Below are 19606 nucleotides of genomic sequence, written 5' to 3' on the forward strand. Positions count from 1 at the left end.
GTAGGATAATGGTAATTTATGATAAAATGGATTGACAACATCATTGGTTTTCTTATCACTGCTCAATCCTCAAAGGGCAATGAATATATTATTTTATGCCTATTCCAGCTAAGAGAAAGATATTAAATATATTGTATGAGAAACTTGGCAATTGTTGTTCAGGGAAAAAATGTAGCTTAGCAAGTATGAACACAATTACAGTTTCTTCTGGAGGCATGTTCTCACTTTTCAGGAATGTGTAAAGCAAGTACTTTATTTTGGAGGGAAAAAGGTAGAAAAGAAAATACTACTAATACCATATAATGGGAAATTATGATCCTATAAAAATTAATACTAAAATGTGAGATGTTTTGCATTAATTCATGCTCAGTATCTTATGGAAACAGTGCCTCAATGTTAAAAATGTTCATTAAAACATTTGATTATCATGTTAAGTTAAATTAATTCTATTTATCACCCAATATAATTTCAAACAATGGTTAAATATTGCCAACTCATTGGTAGTATATTTTTACTTTCAGAGTGGAACTTCGTATGGCTTAAAATATTAAAATCTATTTTAAGAGGTATTTTTGTCTTTCTTCCTCTTTGAAAGAATGTGTTAGGGTACAGAAAGACAGCAGCTTTTACAATCAGCCAGCTTTGACTTAGAATGGTCTGTTCCTTCCCACCCAGCTCTGAACCTTGGTTTCTTCACCTGTAATATAGATACATTCACCACTGTTTTAGTAAATACTTTTACATTGATCTGTAAGGTTGGATGAATTAATCCATGGAGTGGCTGGCTCTGTTTTTAACACTCTGTGAGGGCTCAGCTCACCTTTTGACTTTTCCTTTGGTTTCTCAGTGAGTGATGCATTAGCACAGCTTCATGTTCAAATACCTGAAGAAGTTCCAAAGCCAGAAGAAAGGAGTTTTTATGCAGTTTTATAAAAGGACTTTCTTTCTTGTTAAGTAGAGACATCTCTGGCTGGAAGTAGTGTTGCTTAGGTTTAAAAGTAGGGGTAAAGCTCTGGGTTCTAGAAAGACCATGCTTCCTAATAGACTACCAATAGAACATGAGTTGTAGTTGAGCTGGGGAAAGGTTATTACATCTGGGAAGGAGTTGGAATTTATTTGCAAAGTAGATTCTGTTCTAGTGTGGGTGACAAACATGGTACTGTCTTCTAGAGTATTCTACTAGAAATGTGTGTGTGTGTGTGTGTGTGCACGTGTGTGTGTGTGTGCGTGTGTGTGTGTTTGTGTGTGAGACTGGGGATTGAATCCAGTACCTCCTACATGCTAAGTAAATGCTCTTCCACTGTTATTGTCCTCTAATCCATTTATTTGCATTTTTCTAGAGTTCTAGTGATAATTTTTCTTAGGAAGTTCTTTTTCTAATTAAATTCAATGAATTTTCTGTAAAAATAAAAAAAAAATTCAAATGACAGATGTAGCATCTTATATTTATACAACTTTATTAGAAGGCTGTGATATATTTTGTTGGATTAACATAATCAAATTATAACAAGAACAAGTATTTCTATTTAATAAAATAAAAAGCTAATGTAGTACATAACCTATCAATGTCCCCTCCATTGCAGTTCTTTTTTCCTGAAAACTAGAGTTGTATTATGATCTGTCAAAAGGTTAGGGTTTTTTTTTTTCCTTCAGAATTCATGCATTATATATTTTACATATATTTATAGGTTATATATGAAGAGGTCAACTCATCACTTCCATTATATAACCTTCCCATATCACTCATTTATTCATTGCTCATTAGATAGGTTAGTAGTATGGTTACTATAAAACAAACCTCAAAGATTCAGTGCTTTTTTTTTGTCTTTACAAATCTGCTTCTGTTTCACACAAAATCCAACAAGGATGTTCCCCCTTGATGGGTGCCCTGGAGTGTTGGGCCTTCCAACCTGTAGCTCTGCCATTCCAGGAGAACCTTTGAATCCTATGTAAAATCTGCTGTCTCAGCTTGATAGCGCAGTTTGGGGGAAAGACAGAAGATCACAGATGAAAGGCTTTATCTGTCTGTCCTGAGAAAGATGCACAGTGAGAACTGTCATGAGGCCATGTGTATCTGCAAAGGACACAGTTCCTCAATAAATAAACGTTGCAGGCATAAATGCATAAATGATGATGGTTACATTGTGCAAAAGAAAAGGGAATGGCACCCGACGTGTCTAACATTTTAGGAATCGCAGATGGGCTCTTGTATTCAGAGAGAAGCACTGGAGCTATTGGATTCTGGAGATGGATCTGGCTATTCCTTTGGGCAAGTGGCTCCTTTAAGACTTGCTGGCTTAACTTATGAAATACAGCAAGAAAGGGGACACTTATTGGCCAAATGGTATTTTCCAAGAAAAGTGGTAGATACATAACATAAAACATTTGTATAAAACGTTTATTATCTCACTAGATTTGTGCAGCTAACCCAATGACAGAGCCACATGGTATTAGACTCAAAGAGGTTGGGAGATGCTGTGGAGTTAGTTCAGTTTAATTTGGATTCCTGTTCCATCCATATATTTGCTCATTCTCTTTGGCCTGGTTCATACTCATAGAACCTTACTTTACATCTACACAGTGAGCATCCTAGGGTCAACCTTACAAGGCTGGTGGGAGGGATAAGGAATGAGGTAAGCCCTTTTTTTGGAAAAGCATTTGAGAGTGCATGCTTAATTTGTATTAGTCATTGTATATATTGTTTTTAGCATCCAACTATCATTATTATTGCAGAGAAATATCCTCTAGTCTTCACTGACCTTTCACACCTATTGAAAGATAGAAATCATCCAATCATGGCAAGGTATGGTCCTGAGCTTGAATGTCCTTGCTTGGCCGACTTACAATCATATATACTTATATCACTAGATAAAACTCACTATATATTGCTCTGAGAAAGATAGTTAATAAAAAATAAGATTATAAAAAAATAGGCTCTTAATTTTTTCCAACTATATTCCTAAGTATACCCATGAAAGATTAAAAGGTTTTGTAGGAGCAATGCATGACCTATCTTACCAAAATCTAGCAAATGTCTTTGGAATTGTCTTTATTTTGGTAAGTGTGGAGAATGATGGGGAAAATAGTTGCAATACGGAGGAGGATATTAAAGTAGAAGAATAGTAGGATTTTTTTGTCTGACAGACCCTAATTGAATCTTCTAGCTGCACACAAGTGCAAAAAAATCTCTTGCTTTTCTCTTATCCTGATTTTTAATTTTCTTCTACTTAAATTTTTTCTTTTTACTTTTTTCTTTTTGGTGCTGGGGATTGAACTCAGGGTCACGCCACCACTGAGCCACATCCCCAGCCCTATTTTGTGTTTTATTTAGAAATAGGGTCTCACTGAGTTGCTTAGTGCCTCGCTTTTGCTGAGGCTGGCTCTGAACTTGCGATCTTCCTGCATCAGCCTCCCGAGCCGCTGGGATTACAGGCATGTGCCACAGTGCCCTGCTCCTCTTGTTTTTTTTTTTTTTTTTTTTTTTTTTTTTAAGTGGTTTATAGTTTTCATCTTGGTAAGGACTGGAAAAAGGGAGCCTATCATTAGAGTTTTCATGAAAGCATGGCTTTATGAAGATATATTGGTCACTTCTTCAGACTGTTAGATGTTGAAAAGGATTCCTCATATCTTCAGAAGTAATTGGCATTTTGTGTCTTTGGAATGAGACATAGCAGTTTTGATTCAAAGAAATGAATCGAAATTGATGTGGTCTTCCACAAGCTGGACAGAATCCAGATTTCTAATAAGGACAGAGGCATTGCCTCATAGTGAGCAATGTGGACATTAAGATAGCTATACCACATGGTCCATATGTTTCAATGGCAACCTAGGTTCTGTGGACATTAATACCATTGGCAATGAGATATTGCTGGGCAGACACATGACATGATGAAAGCAGTTCTCTGGAAACAAAATTGGTATAGTGATAATTGTTTTCCTCTGTCTGCTCTTCCTGTTACTGTTCAAAGCCTTATCTCTCTGTTGACTCCTCTCTTTCTGAAGCATCCATCTGGAGGACTTCATTATGAGAAATGCTATGTTGGTTTCTGAACTAGGGTACAAAATATGGTAGAAGAATAAGAAAAATCATGGAATAATTTCCAGAAAGACATTTGTTGTGTTAAATCTCAGCTTTGATTCTACATCTGACTGTAAGCTGATCCTTGTTTGCAAATGAGAGTAAAATTAGGCAATCCTTTGAAAGTTGAGTGCTATGAGAGTCTGGGATGGAATATTGTTTCCTAGGTACACACTTTCATCACCTGCAGCCTGAAAGAGATTAGGCTTATTACAACTCTAGAAGCTTTTTGTGAATATTAATTCAGAAAAGGTATTTTTTAAGCAAACTGGCATCCCCAATGCTAGGAACATTAATCACCATTTAATAAAAATTCTTCCAGTTACTTGTACTTAAGCAAGCTATACCCAGTCGTCTTCAGGAGAAGTAAGTTGATAGCAAGTCAGGGCCTTATTAGATTAGAAGATGTGGAATTCAGATTCTAGAGAAGGCCCATTTGATATCTCTGTCCAGTACATCTTATACTAGGCTGCTTGTCCTAGGTAGGTAGATAAGCCTGTGCCATGTCATCTTTAGCTACTCTGGAGTATTAGTAAGGATTCTCTAGAGGAACAGGACCAACTTTTTACATGATTGTAAAATGGAGTTTTATTAGATTGTCTTACACAACCCATAGGTGGGCAGCCCCACAACGGCCGTCTAAAGGCTGGGGAGCTGGGGAAGACAGTAGCTGCACAGTCCAAGAAGTTTGATCAGAACAACATTGATCAGAACAACAGGGATCAATGATGCTACCCTAGTTTGGGCCCAAAGGCCTGGAAACTGTCTGGAGAGTCCTCGGGCAGAATCTGCTTTAGAAGAGTGAAGGAGCAGGAGTTGATATCCTAAAGTGATCACAGCAGTGATCAAGAACCCATCAAGAAGCATGGAGCTTGCATCTGCTTCTGCTTCCTTGTTCTTCTGACTCTCTCTGCTTCTGTTTGCTGTCCCATGTGCCAGTCATTCCTAGAAACACCCCCAGCGAGATACCCCAAACCGCTTACTTAGTCTTTGGCATTTCCTAACCTTATCAAGTGGACAATTTAGATTAATAATCATAGACCGTAAGAAAACAGCGTAGAAAATAGAGAGGAGCAGGGGAAGAAAGGAAGATGAGGATAGGAAGGCAGCAGGGAGGGCTGCCTTTTGAACTCCTGCCTGGCAGACCTTGAGCTGCAAGTGATACTTCTTTTTTTTTTTTTTGAGATTACCATATAAGGTTCATTTTTTTCCTGTCTTTCCATGCTGATCCCACCACAATCTGAGTGAATTTGGTTAGAAGAAAAAATGACCTACCCCTTTTGGGAAAACTCAATCATAAAAGAAGTCCAATTAATTTATGGGCAAATTTACAAGTGTTGTTTACATTACTTTGGGAACTAGTGCTAGTTTTGAGTAGGATGAAAGCCCCAGGCTTTGGGTTGATGTAGCTCAAACTTAGAATTATGGAATTAAAAAAAAAATATTTAGATGGAGCGGCTGTAGAGACACAGACCCTAATGCCTGCAGCCACATAGGAGACAATGGGAAGGAGCATTTTTTTCCTTTGATAGATTCAAGAGTATAGAAAATCTTTTTTAACTGTCTGGAAATTTTCACTATCAATGAAATGAAAAATGGCAACTGGCCCTTTGCCCCAGTGCTGAGACTACATTGGGGATTGGGTTGAATTTTAGGGACCAGTCTATTTAAGGAAGACAGAGAAAACTTGGCCCCAGTTAATTTTTGCCATGTTTCTCTGATTTTCAAGAGAATTCAAGATGTAGGCAACATTTTGCCTATAAGGCCTGACCTTGGCCTTCTTCCCTATCTCAACTTCAACTTTCTCTTTCTCTCAATTTAATCTCATGATTTCTTCCCCATGGGTTTAAAATTGTCAATTTTGTATAGTTTACATGAAACACAACTGTGGGCCTGTTGCAGCTTGGCATTCTATGGTTTGAATTCTCTTGTCTTCTCTGACCAGAAGCCCAGAGCATGTGCAGTCAGTCACTTTTCCCAAGCAAGTAGAACAGCAAATCTGGCCCCAGTCTGAATTATTGTGATTGCTAGTGTGTTTCTCCTTCTGTATCATAGTTGTGCTCATATTGGGCAATCCGCTCTTGTGGAAAAAACAATATTTTACATCTGTTAACCCAAGCTCAATTCAAAGTTAAAGGAACTAAAAATGTTTTTTAGTGTTTCAGCAGTTATTATCAAATTCTCTTTCTTGGGGTTACCAGACTGCTTGCCTCTGAGCCTTCTCCTTGCTAGATAAAGGAAATGTTGACCAAGACTGGTCTCCCTCATTTATTTGTGGTCAAGTCCATATACATTATTAAAAACCAGAATTTTATAATGAAATTAAACTTGAAATTAAATTAATGCTAGTGTCAGCAATTAAGAAAATATATTTAGTGGAGAACATCAATACTTTTGTTGTAATTGAATTTTATCTTGTATTACTGCTTGTTCCTTCAGGGAATGTCTCTTTAAGGTTTTCTACTTACATAAATTTCTTGCTCATTTAAAAACTTATAAATTAATTCTGAAACCTGCTCAAAGGGTTTTTTTTATTCTTTATTACAAACAATTAGCTTATTCAATTAATAGATGAAATTGTATCTGTAGTAATTATTGGGTTTAATTGCTTCAGAATGTCATGTATTGGTGGAAAAAAATGTATTGCATTTTGTATATAACCACTTTACTTTCCAAGGGCAAGGACTTTATAAACAGTAAAAAGCCAAATAATGAATCATATGTTGTTTTTCTAAGGCTATGCCCTGGTCCTGCCTGTGGACACAGACATAATATTTTTTATATTTGAACATGAAGCAACTTTGCTCTGAGAAGCCTCATTTTGCATTGTAATAAATGAATGTCTTTTATCATATATCACTCATGCTCATATCCAATATCCTTCACAACTTTATAGAAATTTTAATTCAGCAAAACTTTAAGCCAGTTTCAGAAACTTGAGAATTAAATCACAAATCAACTCTTTATCATGAAATATTTTCATTGTTTTTCAAAGTTATTGCATGTTTTTCTGTACCTTTACACAGGATAATCCACTCATTTTACCTGCATCTTTGCTCTATGAACATGTATAAAGAGGCAAGTACAACGTCAATCAAACCTGCATGGATATTGCCTTATTAGGTGAACTTAGGTGAACACACTTTTAGGATCATAATCTTCCACTAGAAAATATATATAATATCATTTAGAATCATATGTGCTTACCAATTTGCATATCATATCTGTTTCCAAGAGACACAAAGTTAACATTTGATCCTGACAACTGGCTTTGCTTTTAATTGTCATCTTGTGATATGAAAATATTATGTATTTTCAAGACTTGAAAATTTTATTATTTTCTAAAATTATTTTTAAAATTTAATTTTCTAGCTGATACCTAAACATCTAAAAATTGTACACAATAATGATGTTTTGATATATACAATGCATAATATTTAAATCAGACTGAACCTATCTGTCTCGTCAATCACCTGACAAATGGCAAAAATATTCAATATTCTTTTCTCTAGGTTTTTGGGATGTACCATATGTGCCTGTTCTCTCTAGAAACTTCTTACTTTGGTATGACTATAACTTAGTCCCCATTGATCAACCTCCCCTTATCCCTACTCTCCCAGCTTTTATATTTCTGCTCTAGCAAAGAGTTTGTGAACAATGATTTTATGCAATTAACATTTTCCTTTAAGGTTGCATAAAACCTATCCCTGATCTTTTCCCCCAACTCAGTACATCAACTAACACTTTTGGACCACTCACTTCTCACTAAAATCGTGAATGTATTTGGAAAAGCATAAACATATGTGAAAGGATTACTCTATTTGTTTGCTACCATGAAACAGAGGAAAAAGGGGACTTGTTGAATGATCTGCATTATGACTGGTGAAATAAGAAAAATACCTGCAAAGGGACTTCTAGTGCAGTGCCCCAGAACAGCAAATACATTCTCAAAACGTGATTATAAGGAGGTTCTACCAGTGAGTAAGTGATATATATTTGGAGATGAGATAAGTGGGAGGTATTAATAGACAGCAAGAATGAAATAATGCATTGCTCTTATTGTAATTATTATCATTCACTTTTGGATATGATCTCTATTGAGATACTTTACCCATTGAATATTTGGCTAACAACTCCAAGAAGGAAGCCAGGAAGGAGATAAAGTGAAAAGTAATGAGGAATCATCTTTGCAATTGAATCTCAGAATATTAAAGTCCATCACTGAAACCATGCTGGTGCCCTATGAGTGTTCTTGTGGGTGACAGGTAAGGAAGTTGCCTTGAGGATAGAAGTTCTGACTGGGAAATGAGGTGCCCAGCTCTGCTCTGTTGACCTCCCTTTTCATTTCCAAGGTGGAATCCATCTTCAGAGACTGTTAAATGGGATAAAATTTGATTTTATCATATAGAAAATAGTGGCCACATTTTCATTGCAAGGATGAGATGAAACGAAGTAGGCACGGAGCCCAGATGATCCTGCACTCATTCTGAGGAAAGGCTGCAGTTATGGAGCTCTTGTCCTTGATAATAGTGAAAAAGAAAGTGGTAGAGGAAACAAACAAAATAAAGTCAAAGTGTGTTCTCTCCTCCAGAGTTTTCATCGTTTACCAACCTTGGCATCTTTCAGAGGCAAACTGCACCACTCTTACTTTATGTGGGACACTTTCCTGTGTCAGTGTTTACATCAAGTGAAAAAAACACAGTGAATATGTGTGTGAGTGTGTGTGTGTGTGTGTGTGTGTGTGTGTGTGTGCGCGCGCGCGTGCGCACTCGCGTGCATACACGCATGTGCTTGCCACTGTAGGCAACTCCAAGGTTAGCTATGAGAGAATTTAGTGCAATGACTGGGGCGCAGACTAAATTTTGCAATTCCAATTCCAATTCTGCCTTCTATTAGACCTATGATACTCTACCTTTAACTTAACTTTCCAAATCTTATTTTATTATATAAAAATAGAAAAAAAATACATGACATTATTACATTTAAGGAAATTGATACACTCTGTACGCATAGAGTTCCTAGAACTTCATTATGTGCAATAAATCATGGTTGCCTGGTATTATTATATTGCTGATGCTATTATTATTAGATTTTGATAATTCTCCACTCCAACATATATTTTGCCAACTTGGTTTAGAACTTTTATAAAATCACTGAAGAAAGTTTTGAGTTCATTCCTTTTACATCAATCAAGGATTTCAAGATGTGAGTTTATTCCTTTTTTTCACCACTGTTGCTTGAGTGAAATTATTGATACATAAAAAAGTATTCTTCAGTAGTACTTTTATAATTTTATGTTTTGAAATAACATGATAAGGACATGTAGCAAGTTTCAATGACTTAATCATTGATATGTGATATTTGCATATATATAAATAATATACATACAAATATATGAGTACATTGCACGTGTATGAGAGATAGATGGACTATACTTGGAATAATTTGCTAACATCAAAATCTGATTCCTCCTCCACAAACCTCAATTAATTCTTTACTTGTATGCTGCATCCAGTGAGGATGGTCAGAGAGCGGGAAGAGCCAGACCTTGAGAAAATGCTTCTACGCTATCTTGATAGTTCTGTATTTCTCAGACTATCTCCTATCAGGATCAGCTGGAAAGCCTAATTAAACTAAGCCCGACTTTACCCAGATCAAAGTCATAAAAGACTTGTGGAACATTGATTTGTCACTTAATATAAGCCACAGGGCCCAGGATAGATGCCCAGAGTGTGAAAGTGGTGCTCTTGGCAGTAGATCACCCAGGTATGACTCATGTGGTGTTACAGGCTCAGTTTCAGGTTAGGTGCCTCCTGTGGTTCATAAATTCTAGGAAATAATTTTTTAAACCATGTACAATTTGGGCTATTGTTGGATTCAAATGAGCCAAACTGGAATGAGATCATTCATTAAATCAAGGAATTTAAAATTGCCTTCCCTGAAAATACTCAGAAAACATTACATCCATTTGTTTCTTCACTCATTCATCTTATGAACATTGATTGCATATCTCTGCTCTGCTAGAGGTTGAGAGTGTTCACAGAGCACGTAGTCCACTGGGGGTAGAAGAGCTTATGTTCTTAAGAGTGTCCACTTTTAAAGAGATGCCAAATTATTCATTAAATCCTCAGCAAAACTGAGTTTTTGTTATTTTCATTTTATGAATAAAGAAAAAGGTCTTGGAAACGTTATGTAACTATACCCTGGTCTCACAATTGATAAATGATAAAAATATGTCATCTTATCCATTTGGTACTGTCTCCTAAGAAAATAGAAAATCAAACACACACACAGAGATGCACAAGTAGATGGATTTTATTAAAGAAATAATGCATAGTGTATTAGCTTGGCATGAGTCTTCATTGTTACTGTTTAGCAGGGTAGTTGAAGCCATCCTCTATTCCTGAAAGTGACTTGTGATTTGATGCTTGCTTAAAAAATATCACTATAAGATTGAAGGGTTAGGCGATTTCCTCCTTTTACAGGCACAAGAAATGAGCAACAGATGTTAATTTGAAACTCTATTTTTCTTTATAGCCATGCCAATTTTTAAGACATTAATTTATGCTTTTTAGTTTTTTTGATAGTGTGTTTTACATAATTGATTATGCAAGCAAGTACAGATACATAAAATCAAAGAGCATATGTGACTTAATATACAGCATGTGATGTTTTGCATCATGTGCCTCGTAGTTGATCAGACTGTTGTGTGTCAAAGGGAATGTTCAGATCTACAAAGAGAAAGGAAGGAGATAATGTAGGTCTGCAATTTTGCATTGAAAAGCAACTCAAGACACGGTTCTCATTCTGTCGATGTATGTATATCACAACTAAATTTAGACATGGGAAATAAACACTGAAACTTCAGTACATGCCTCGGGTATAGACTTGCCTAAAAATTCTTTCATAAAACATACATTCTGAGTCAACCTTATGATAAACAAGGAAGAATTACAAGAGAATAATTTTAAAAATACCCCAAAGACCAGAGTTAAAGATGAAAAAATATATAGGCAAAACACCACAGAATATCTTAAAGCTATACAAAAGGCGCATGCTACTTTTAATAATATAATCAAAGTATAGAAGCTAGAAACATTTTTTTGAAATATTTATTTTTTAGTTGTACTTGGACACAATACCTTTATCTTATTTATTTATTTTTTATGTGGTGCTGAGGATCAAACCCAGGGCCTTGCACGTGCTCGGCGAGTGCTCTACCGCTGAGCCATAACCTCAGCCCTAGAAGCTAAAAACATTTTACCTATAATCTTTAATTCTCATAATTTCTCAAGCAAGAAACAAGGTATATGATTTACACTACATCATCCAAGTGATACTGAAGACCCAGATCAAATTCAGTCCAATAGTATTGAAAATTCTTTCTACTTGCTTTGGTCTTGCACACTTATATTATCTGTTCTAATATCTTCATTCTGGCCTGTATTTCAGATTAGGAGGGGTGGAAAACATTTACTCCTGACTCATTCTCCTAGTGTTGAATCTAAGCTTTTCAAAGTTAAATAAATGGTATTTATAATAATGAAGTAACATGAGTTATATGACTGTAACTTTTTAACATTAAGCATAAAAATACTGTTATGTTGGACCACCTATACAAATTTCCAAAATAGAAATTATTGTATACAACATACATAGGACAATACATAATCATTCAATGAAAAACTTTTATTTTTCTGTGTGAAAGGTTTGTGATTTGACACTAAGTAGTGAAGCAATTTTATTAGTGATCATGTTGACAAATACAGGGGATTATAACCTGCTTGCTCTATGTCAACTTCAAAAGGTTTACTGAGAGCTAACACTGTAGTCTACACTTTGCAATGTTGCCCCTTCCTTCCAAAATATAGCTGGAAAAATATCAGAAATGTAATTCACTAAAATTGCGGGGAATTTCTCAAAATAAATTGTGAGTTTTAGGTTGACTCACAAGACTGACATGACAAAAGTAACTATGGCAGCGTAATTAAAGAGGGGGAGGGACCTGGAATGACACCTCGTACGGAGCAAATGTAAGCCAGGTAATCTACTTTGTTTCTTTAATTCCAAAATTACTTTTTTCCTTATAGAGATGGAATTATAACATGCACATTTAGCATACCCAAGTAATTTTTATATATGAATCGCTACAACAAATCTGAAACTTAAGTTTAATGAGCCAAACTTGATATGAAAAATATTGTATACATGTAAATCAACGCTCTTCATTTTTTATACTCCTTTTAATAGTACCAATATCAATGTATTTTTGCCCATCATCTATCAAACTGTTCTAGTAAGTACTTATTTTAAGGTCAACTGACCATTTACGTAGTTGAAAGCATGTTTAGGGAAAACCATGATGATAAAGCAATAGTAGTTTGATCCAATAACCATTTTTACTAGAGTGAAGATAAGTGGAAATATGACAATTTTTGTGTTTAATTTATCCATTCAAAATGACTTTTTCCACTTTAATAGGTCTAGGATACTATTTTCTTGATCTTTTTAGATGCTGTATTAATCATAATAAAGTGGTTATTTATTTATTAATTAACTGCATTTTTTATTTCATATATGATCATTCAGGGGTTATCTTTTTTTTTTCCCTGAAAAGGGCCAGATTGTAAATATTTTAAGCTTTGGGAGCCATATGATCTCTGTCTCAACTTAACTCTACTTCACAGGCAATATGCCAACAAATAAGCATGCTTCTGTGCCAAAAAATTTATTTATATACACTGCCATTTGCATTTCATGTAATTTCCATGTGTCACCAAACATTATTCCTTTGATTTCTTTTTTAGCTGTTTAAAAAATGTAGGAAAAAAATATATTGCTCAAGGTCTGTCCAAAAACAGACAGTGAGCTGTGTCTGGCCTCTGGGTTTCAGTTTGCCAGCCCCTACTCACTGTCTTGAAGATAAGTGGAAAATAGCCATGGGACTTACTTGTTTATTTTTCTGTATGTTATATTTGTGAAGATTCAACCTCTTTGTCCACTAAAGGGAAGAGGAAGAACATTCTTAATGAGAGCAACAGTATCCCTGGCTGGCCTCCTGACTCCTTGGTCAGGGAGGGCACAAGTGCAACCTTCTCGCTCCTCCCATGATTCCTGAGGTTGCTTTGGGTCACACACACACTTCTCCACTGTCTCATTGCTTCACCAGTGCCATGCCTGGTCTTCTGGAGAAAATTTTTGTGCAGTGAAGAGAAAAGGTAGAGATTTCAGGTAGCTCTAACTTCATTTTTGTCCTGGGAACAGCTTTTACTTCCAGTGCTGGACATGATAATTTCTCATGAAGTGGGCAACCAGGAGGAAGAAGTTGACACACACAGCCCAGTGTGGGATTGATAGATCATCCCCCACCCAGATCAACTGGAAATGAGTATAGATTATTTAATCTATTTTTGAGAAATATTCACAGTCTCAGCACTTATCTCTGAACTTAATTCCAAAGTCAATAGGCACTGCTTAACATTGAATTTAGTCTCCTAAGTCCTTGATAAATCATTATATTTCAAATACTAAGGAAGGCACAAAAATAATAATTTGAGATATTTATATTCATATCAGTTTTGTGCTCATGTCATTTTTAATGTTGAAGTTCTCTTAGTGCTTATTTTAGAGTAATATTTTGCTGTCTATGATTTAGATATTTTGGAAAATTGAGTATTTTCCATATATAGTAGAGATTTCTTATTGTATTGCATTTCTATTCATTTCTTTGAAGAAAATATATTCTTAATCTCAGGAAGCCCTTAATTTTCATTCTTAGATGAAGTAATTATTGACATGAACTAAAGACTCCTCCTCATTCACACCAGTATTTCAGGAACACCCATGAAGTTGCTACAATATATGAAATATTCCCACTTCATATGGCTTTAGTTCACTGCCCCCCATACCATGTATAAAGTGTGATATGTGTACGAATATGCATAATATATGTATACATGATGTACTATATATATATATATATATATATATATATATATATACACAAAATGTGCATGTGAAGTATACACAAATACAAATATTATGTCCATATGAACTACATTCCATAGTCTTATACTATATATATATGGCTTTTCAATGTAACCCAACTAGCAGGATCTCAATCAAGTTATTTAACTTTCCCCCTTATACAGTTTGCTTCTGTTTAAAAAATAAAAGACACTATTAAAATGAATATTTTGAGAGAATATAGTCTTTTCACTTTATTTTTAATATGTATATATTTTAAAATTTTGATTTATGGAAAAGCTACAAAGAGTGCTAAAAATTCCATTATGATCCATGCTCTCTGTTTTCCCTGTGGCTAAGGCCTTACCTTTCTATGGTTCATTCTGTTGTAACTAATGAATCAATATTCAAACATTAGAATCAGGTACAGTACACATCACTCTAATTTCCCTAGTTTTTATCTAATGTAGTTTTTACTGTTCCTCAGTACTTTCTAGTACAGCAGATATATTGCTTTTAGTCATGGGTTTTCTCTTTATAACCCCTAGGTTTTGATAGTTTCTCAAACTTTACTTCTTTGGATGACTTTGACAGCATCAAGCTGTATTGGTCTGGTATTTTTGTAGAATGTCCCCTATTTTGAGTTTGTCTAGTACTTTTTCTATTAATTAGAGTGTAGTTAGGGGTTGGTGGGGGGGAAGATAGGAAAAGTAAAGGACTATCATTGTAACTAACATACATAATATCAGTATGACTTATCATTGTTCATCTGTTGATGGTGAACAATTGCTTTGCCTGTCTGGGCTACTGTAACAAAATGCTACAAACTGGGTAGTTTATAAACAATAAAAAGTTATTAATCACAGTTCTGAGAAGTTCAAAATCAGAGTGCTACCATGGCTGTATTTGAGGGCCCTCTGGCAGGATGCAGGCTTTAACTTGTTGTACTCAAACACGGAAGGTAGAAAAGAGCTTCCTTGGGACTTCCAATGGTCTCAGCTCTTAGTACCATCACCACAGAAGTGAGAATTGCAGCATGTGAACTTCTGGAAGGCGATGCGTGTCAGCCACAGGACCAGGGTTTCCCACTGTAGGGTTACTCCTCTCCCCTTTTCTGTTCTGTACTCTTTAGAATGAAAGTGTTGTGTAGATCATGCAGCTGGTGGAGATTTTAGTTTTGCCTCCTTGGCAGGGAACTTCACTAGATTTTATTTTCATTAACTTATTTAAGAATATTATCTCTGCTGAGTTACACTAATATAAAACTCTCATCTAGGAGATATGTATTCATAATTGAACAGTCGTCTTATAATAATATAATATAATAATATAAAACAAATGCATTTGGATTAAAGATAAAAACATGACCACTTAGATAACTAACTAAAAGAGTTTTTTAATGGCTTTAGTTTCAAATTAGTTGTAATGGTCTGTTATTAAATTTCTTTCAACTGTAGAAAGAGATGGGATAGGAATTTACAGCTGTATTTCAATAAGATATAAAGAATTTTGTGATAAAAGAAAAAAACACAGAAGAGTGATGAAATCTTGTATGGGTAGCATTTGTAACACATTTTATATAATTGTTAAAGATATTTTATGTCCAAAATAATGAATGACAGTGTAACATCTTACAGTCACAGCAAAATATACTTAGACACATTTTAGGGGGATTTGATTCTGTTAATGGCCATAGCAGTAACATTAGAATTTAATATGGAGAATTTAAAAGAATATTTATATTTTGCATTGGTAATCTTCTAGTAATCTGTGTTTGAATTTTGTTCCTACCACCTAACCCTCTTTCAAGTATTGGGCAGTACTTTCTCATGAAATTTCAGTTTTGGGCAATGCTTTCTCATTAATGTTTTATGTGGTCACCAAAAGAGGAGGGTTAAACAATATGGAGTAAGTCTGAAGGAAAATAATTTTTTTCATTAATGTTTTAGACCATTCTACCACTTGAGTGGACATTTGAGTATTTTAAAGAAAAGAAAAGTGTAAAAAATATGAAAAATCACATTTTTATGATTTTTTTATTCTGACACTTCTAGTCCTTAGATATTAAAATGTTTTATTTCTCTACATAAATTTAAACATCTATATAACAAATTTCTAATTGACAAAACATGAATTTATTATACATAATACAATGAAATATTCTAATAACTGTGAAATATATTGTTGACACAGTTGTCAAAGCAGCCCTAGAAAATTAGTTTGTAGTCACCCATCCTGACTCACACCACAAAAATATTAAAGAAAATTAAGTAATACATAATGTAATGTTTGTGTGAAAAAATAAATAAAATACAAATGGGGGGGGACGCTGTAAGGAATATTTGCCTGAAAGAAATTTGGAGATTTTCCAATTATGTTGAAATGTGAAAAACACAAGACTTTATTAAGAATAAGATTATTGGGAGAATTTTTTTGATAGGCAAAAAAATTGTTCAATGATGGTAGTTTTTTTTTTCCAATTAATAATTTTATGAGGGGTTAGAACTTTGTTATGCATGTTGAACTTCTAAAATGGACGAGATTAAGGTCTTGCCTTTGGGAATTCTTTGTTATAAATTCCATTATGACAGTTTATAGTCATTCAATAAATTTTTCTTATATTTCGACCTAAAGAGAGTTACTGTATTTTTATTCCATGGGTCATGATATTAGAAAACATCACAGGTCTTTCAAATAATCTTTGAGCTGCTTTGTCAATCTCCTGTTGGAACACAAAACAGTTCATTATATTAACTCAACAAACACCTATCATTTTATGTAAATATGAATGTCCATGGCCAAGGTCTTAAGCTAGGGACCAGAGGACATTTAAAGGCATATACATGGCCCATCCTTCTAAGGCATTTTGTATCAAGTTAGGCACATTATAACATATTTATTTAAGAATATCATCTTTTGGTTCCTTGACTCAGATCAGCACTTTATTCACAATAAAACTATAAATACATTTGTATTATACCACCTGGAAATGGCAATATAGACCATAATAACTATCATAATTTTTAAATAATTTTCAAGAGATGGAGCATGCTGTACTAGAAAGAATATCAACCTTGGAGTCAGACAGCTGGGTGTAACTTAAGAACTGTGACATTGACCTAGTTCCTTAAACTTCTGACACTCAGCTTTGTAATTGTGGTGCATAGATAAATCCTAGCTTTCAATGAAGTGTGGAGGAGATAACACCACATAGAGTTCTTTGCAGAGAGGGCAGACAGACATGTCAAGCTACCAGGCTTTTCCAGTAATAGAATGAGAAAATGTAGGCAAATGCTGTACTATTTTTAAGTGAGATGGACTTCATTATCACTTTAAACCTCAAACCAGCTTCTGAAAGTGAGGTATTGCCAACTAAGTTGTTCAGTTAAAGAATCCAGAAGCTGAGTGAATAATAGAAATTTGGCACGTCCAGAATTTGAATCTCTATTTTCTGGCTTTAGGTTCTGCCCTCTCCCTAAAGGTTTAGGATTGGTGATAATTCTATGAGTTTTGTTCAAACCAAATAACCCCTGCCTGACTTTGGACAAGATAGGCAACTTCTTGAAGTCTTAGCTTCCTCATTCATGCATTAAAGACATTGTACCAATTTATCTTCCCAGTCCTGTCCATTACCTGTACACATTGAAAGGCCGCGTGGTGTAGTTAAAGGAACAGGTGCTAGAAATGAACTCTTTTGTTCAAATCCTGACTTCCAATCATTGGCTCTATTACTTTGGGTAAAATTCCAAAATATAAGTGTCATTTTATCATCAATATTTATTTCAGAGCATCTTTCTTGTGAGGAATAAATGAAATAACCCATGCAAAGTACTTAGAATGAGATCTGATATAGGTTAAATATTAGGTATTTGCTTTTCTGTAACATCAAGTTCAGCAACTTCAAGTGAACCACTTTTACTCTGCAAATCATAAGAAGTAGATTTGCTTAAACAATTAAATTCAAGCTTCTCCATCCTAGCTGGGCTCATGGGCCAGTCTCACTGCCTTTTGCTTGGGACAGAATCTATTCCAATGAAAGTTACTAACACACATTATACCACTCATACCTGGGATTAGTGTTTACCTGTCTAGTAATACATGTGTACATACCAAAGCATAATCCACCCTGAAATTTCTCCCACTAACCCAATTGACCTGATGAATCTTTTCCTGTTTCTGGAACTAATCAGGATCTATGTTCATGTAGAGATCAATGATTCTAACGCAACATTCTCTGAAGTATCAAAAACTTCTTTACAGACGAATTATTGAAGCATTTATATTCCAAACATAAGGTGCACACTGAAAGTCATTTCAGGAGGAAGAAATATTTAAAATATTTATTGTACTACATGCTATTTATAAACAATTCTAAGGTTTTAAAATTCATTTTAAGAATGAAAATGTTCATTAACATCTTTGCAACATATCACATTTATGTTAAATCTCAATGAAAAATAATTCCAACAATTGAATTTAGATTTATTACAACCAATAACACAATGGAGCTAATGTGAAAGTAAAAGGCAAAGATCTAGCAAATTGTTTAAAAAGGTAAACATTTTTTAAAAGTTTTATTTCCATATTGGGAAAATATGTATGCCTGAATAATTATTAAATAATATCATGATTTTACCAATTTCAAAACAAAGATTTTTAGTGGTTTCCATGGCTTCATTTTGCTTTGTAAGAATTAATGTATTTTCCATTCATTCTGAGAGTTTTTAAAGGAGGTGTAGAAACAGTTGACATTTTTCTAAATGACAACTAACAGTGCAAAATATGCTTCCATTCCATGTTTTCTTCAGTATTCACTCTTTCTTTTCTGCTAGGTGGCTTGCATGCAGTGGTTTCATGGAGACCATACAATGCTTGAGATGATTGAGAAAAAGCGTTGCTTGTGCAAGGAAATAAAGGCTAGACAGAAAACGGAAAAGGGCCTTTGCAAACAGGATAGCATGCCTATCCTACCCAGCTGGAAGAAGAGCACAGGTGCAAAGAAGTGCAGCCCTCCACCATATTCTAAACAGCAAACGGTATTCTGGGACACTGCCATCTGAGCATGGGGAGGATGGCGGCAGCTCCTGGTTACTTACTACCCAGAGGGAGGTCGACTCGGTCACGTGAAACATATCTTCTCTGTTGGAGTGGAATGCCACAGGAAGCTGTGCTTACTTGTGGCACATACAAGATAAAATGTATATGTCTTTGCAATTAAGGCACATTATTTATCCCGGATTATTTTGAATCCAGAAGATATTAAATTGTAAATATTTTACTAATTTATGGGTGACACCTGAAATAATACACACTATACATATATATATATATATATATATATATATATACACAGAAATATCAAGTTTACTATATGATATAATTTCGGTATTAACTGGTTTGTTATCTCTTTTATATGTAACCCCTTGATGCCTTTTACTATTAATTTTTGCATTTAAAATGTTTTTTTTTTTTCTCTCCTGCCCACATTTGGCTTGTGTACAGTAACTCACAGCTACACATCATATCCAGCCACATAATATAGGATCTGGTGCTAGTAATGTA

General features: G+C 34.7%; 1 protein-coding gene across 2 annotated transcripts in view; it reads left to right on the plus strand.

The window, feature by feature from the left end:
* Positions 1 to 19350, plus strand: part of Nyap2 (neuronal tyrosine-phosphorylated phosphoinositide-3-kinase adaptor 2) — a 249231-nt gene extending 229881 nt beyond the window's left edge. For both annotated transcript variants that reach the window (XM_058577456.1, XM_046439583.2), the window contains one exon: positions 18877 to 19350. In XM_058577456.1, coding sequence (XP_058433439.1) covers positions 18877 to 19104 — 228 coding nt within the window. In that variant the 3' untranslated portion in view covers positions 19105 to 19350. The remainder of the gene's footprint in view (positions 1 to 18876) is intronic.
* Positions 19351 to 19606: the final 256 nt, after the last annotated feature.

The sequence above is a fragment of the Marmota monax genome, unplaced genomic scaffold (genome assembly GCF_021218885.2).
Source record: "Marmota monax isolate L192 unplaced genomic scaffold, Marmota_monax_Labrador192_F-V1.1 WCK01_AAM20220418_F8-fsc00041, whole genome shotgun sequence".
In the NCBI taxonomy this organism is placed as follows: Eukaryota; Metazoa; Chordata; class Mammalia; order Rodentia; family Sciuridae; genus Marmota; species Marmota monax.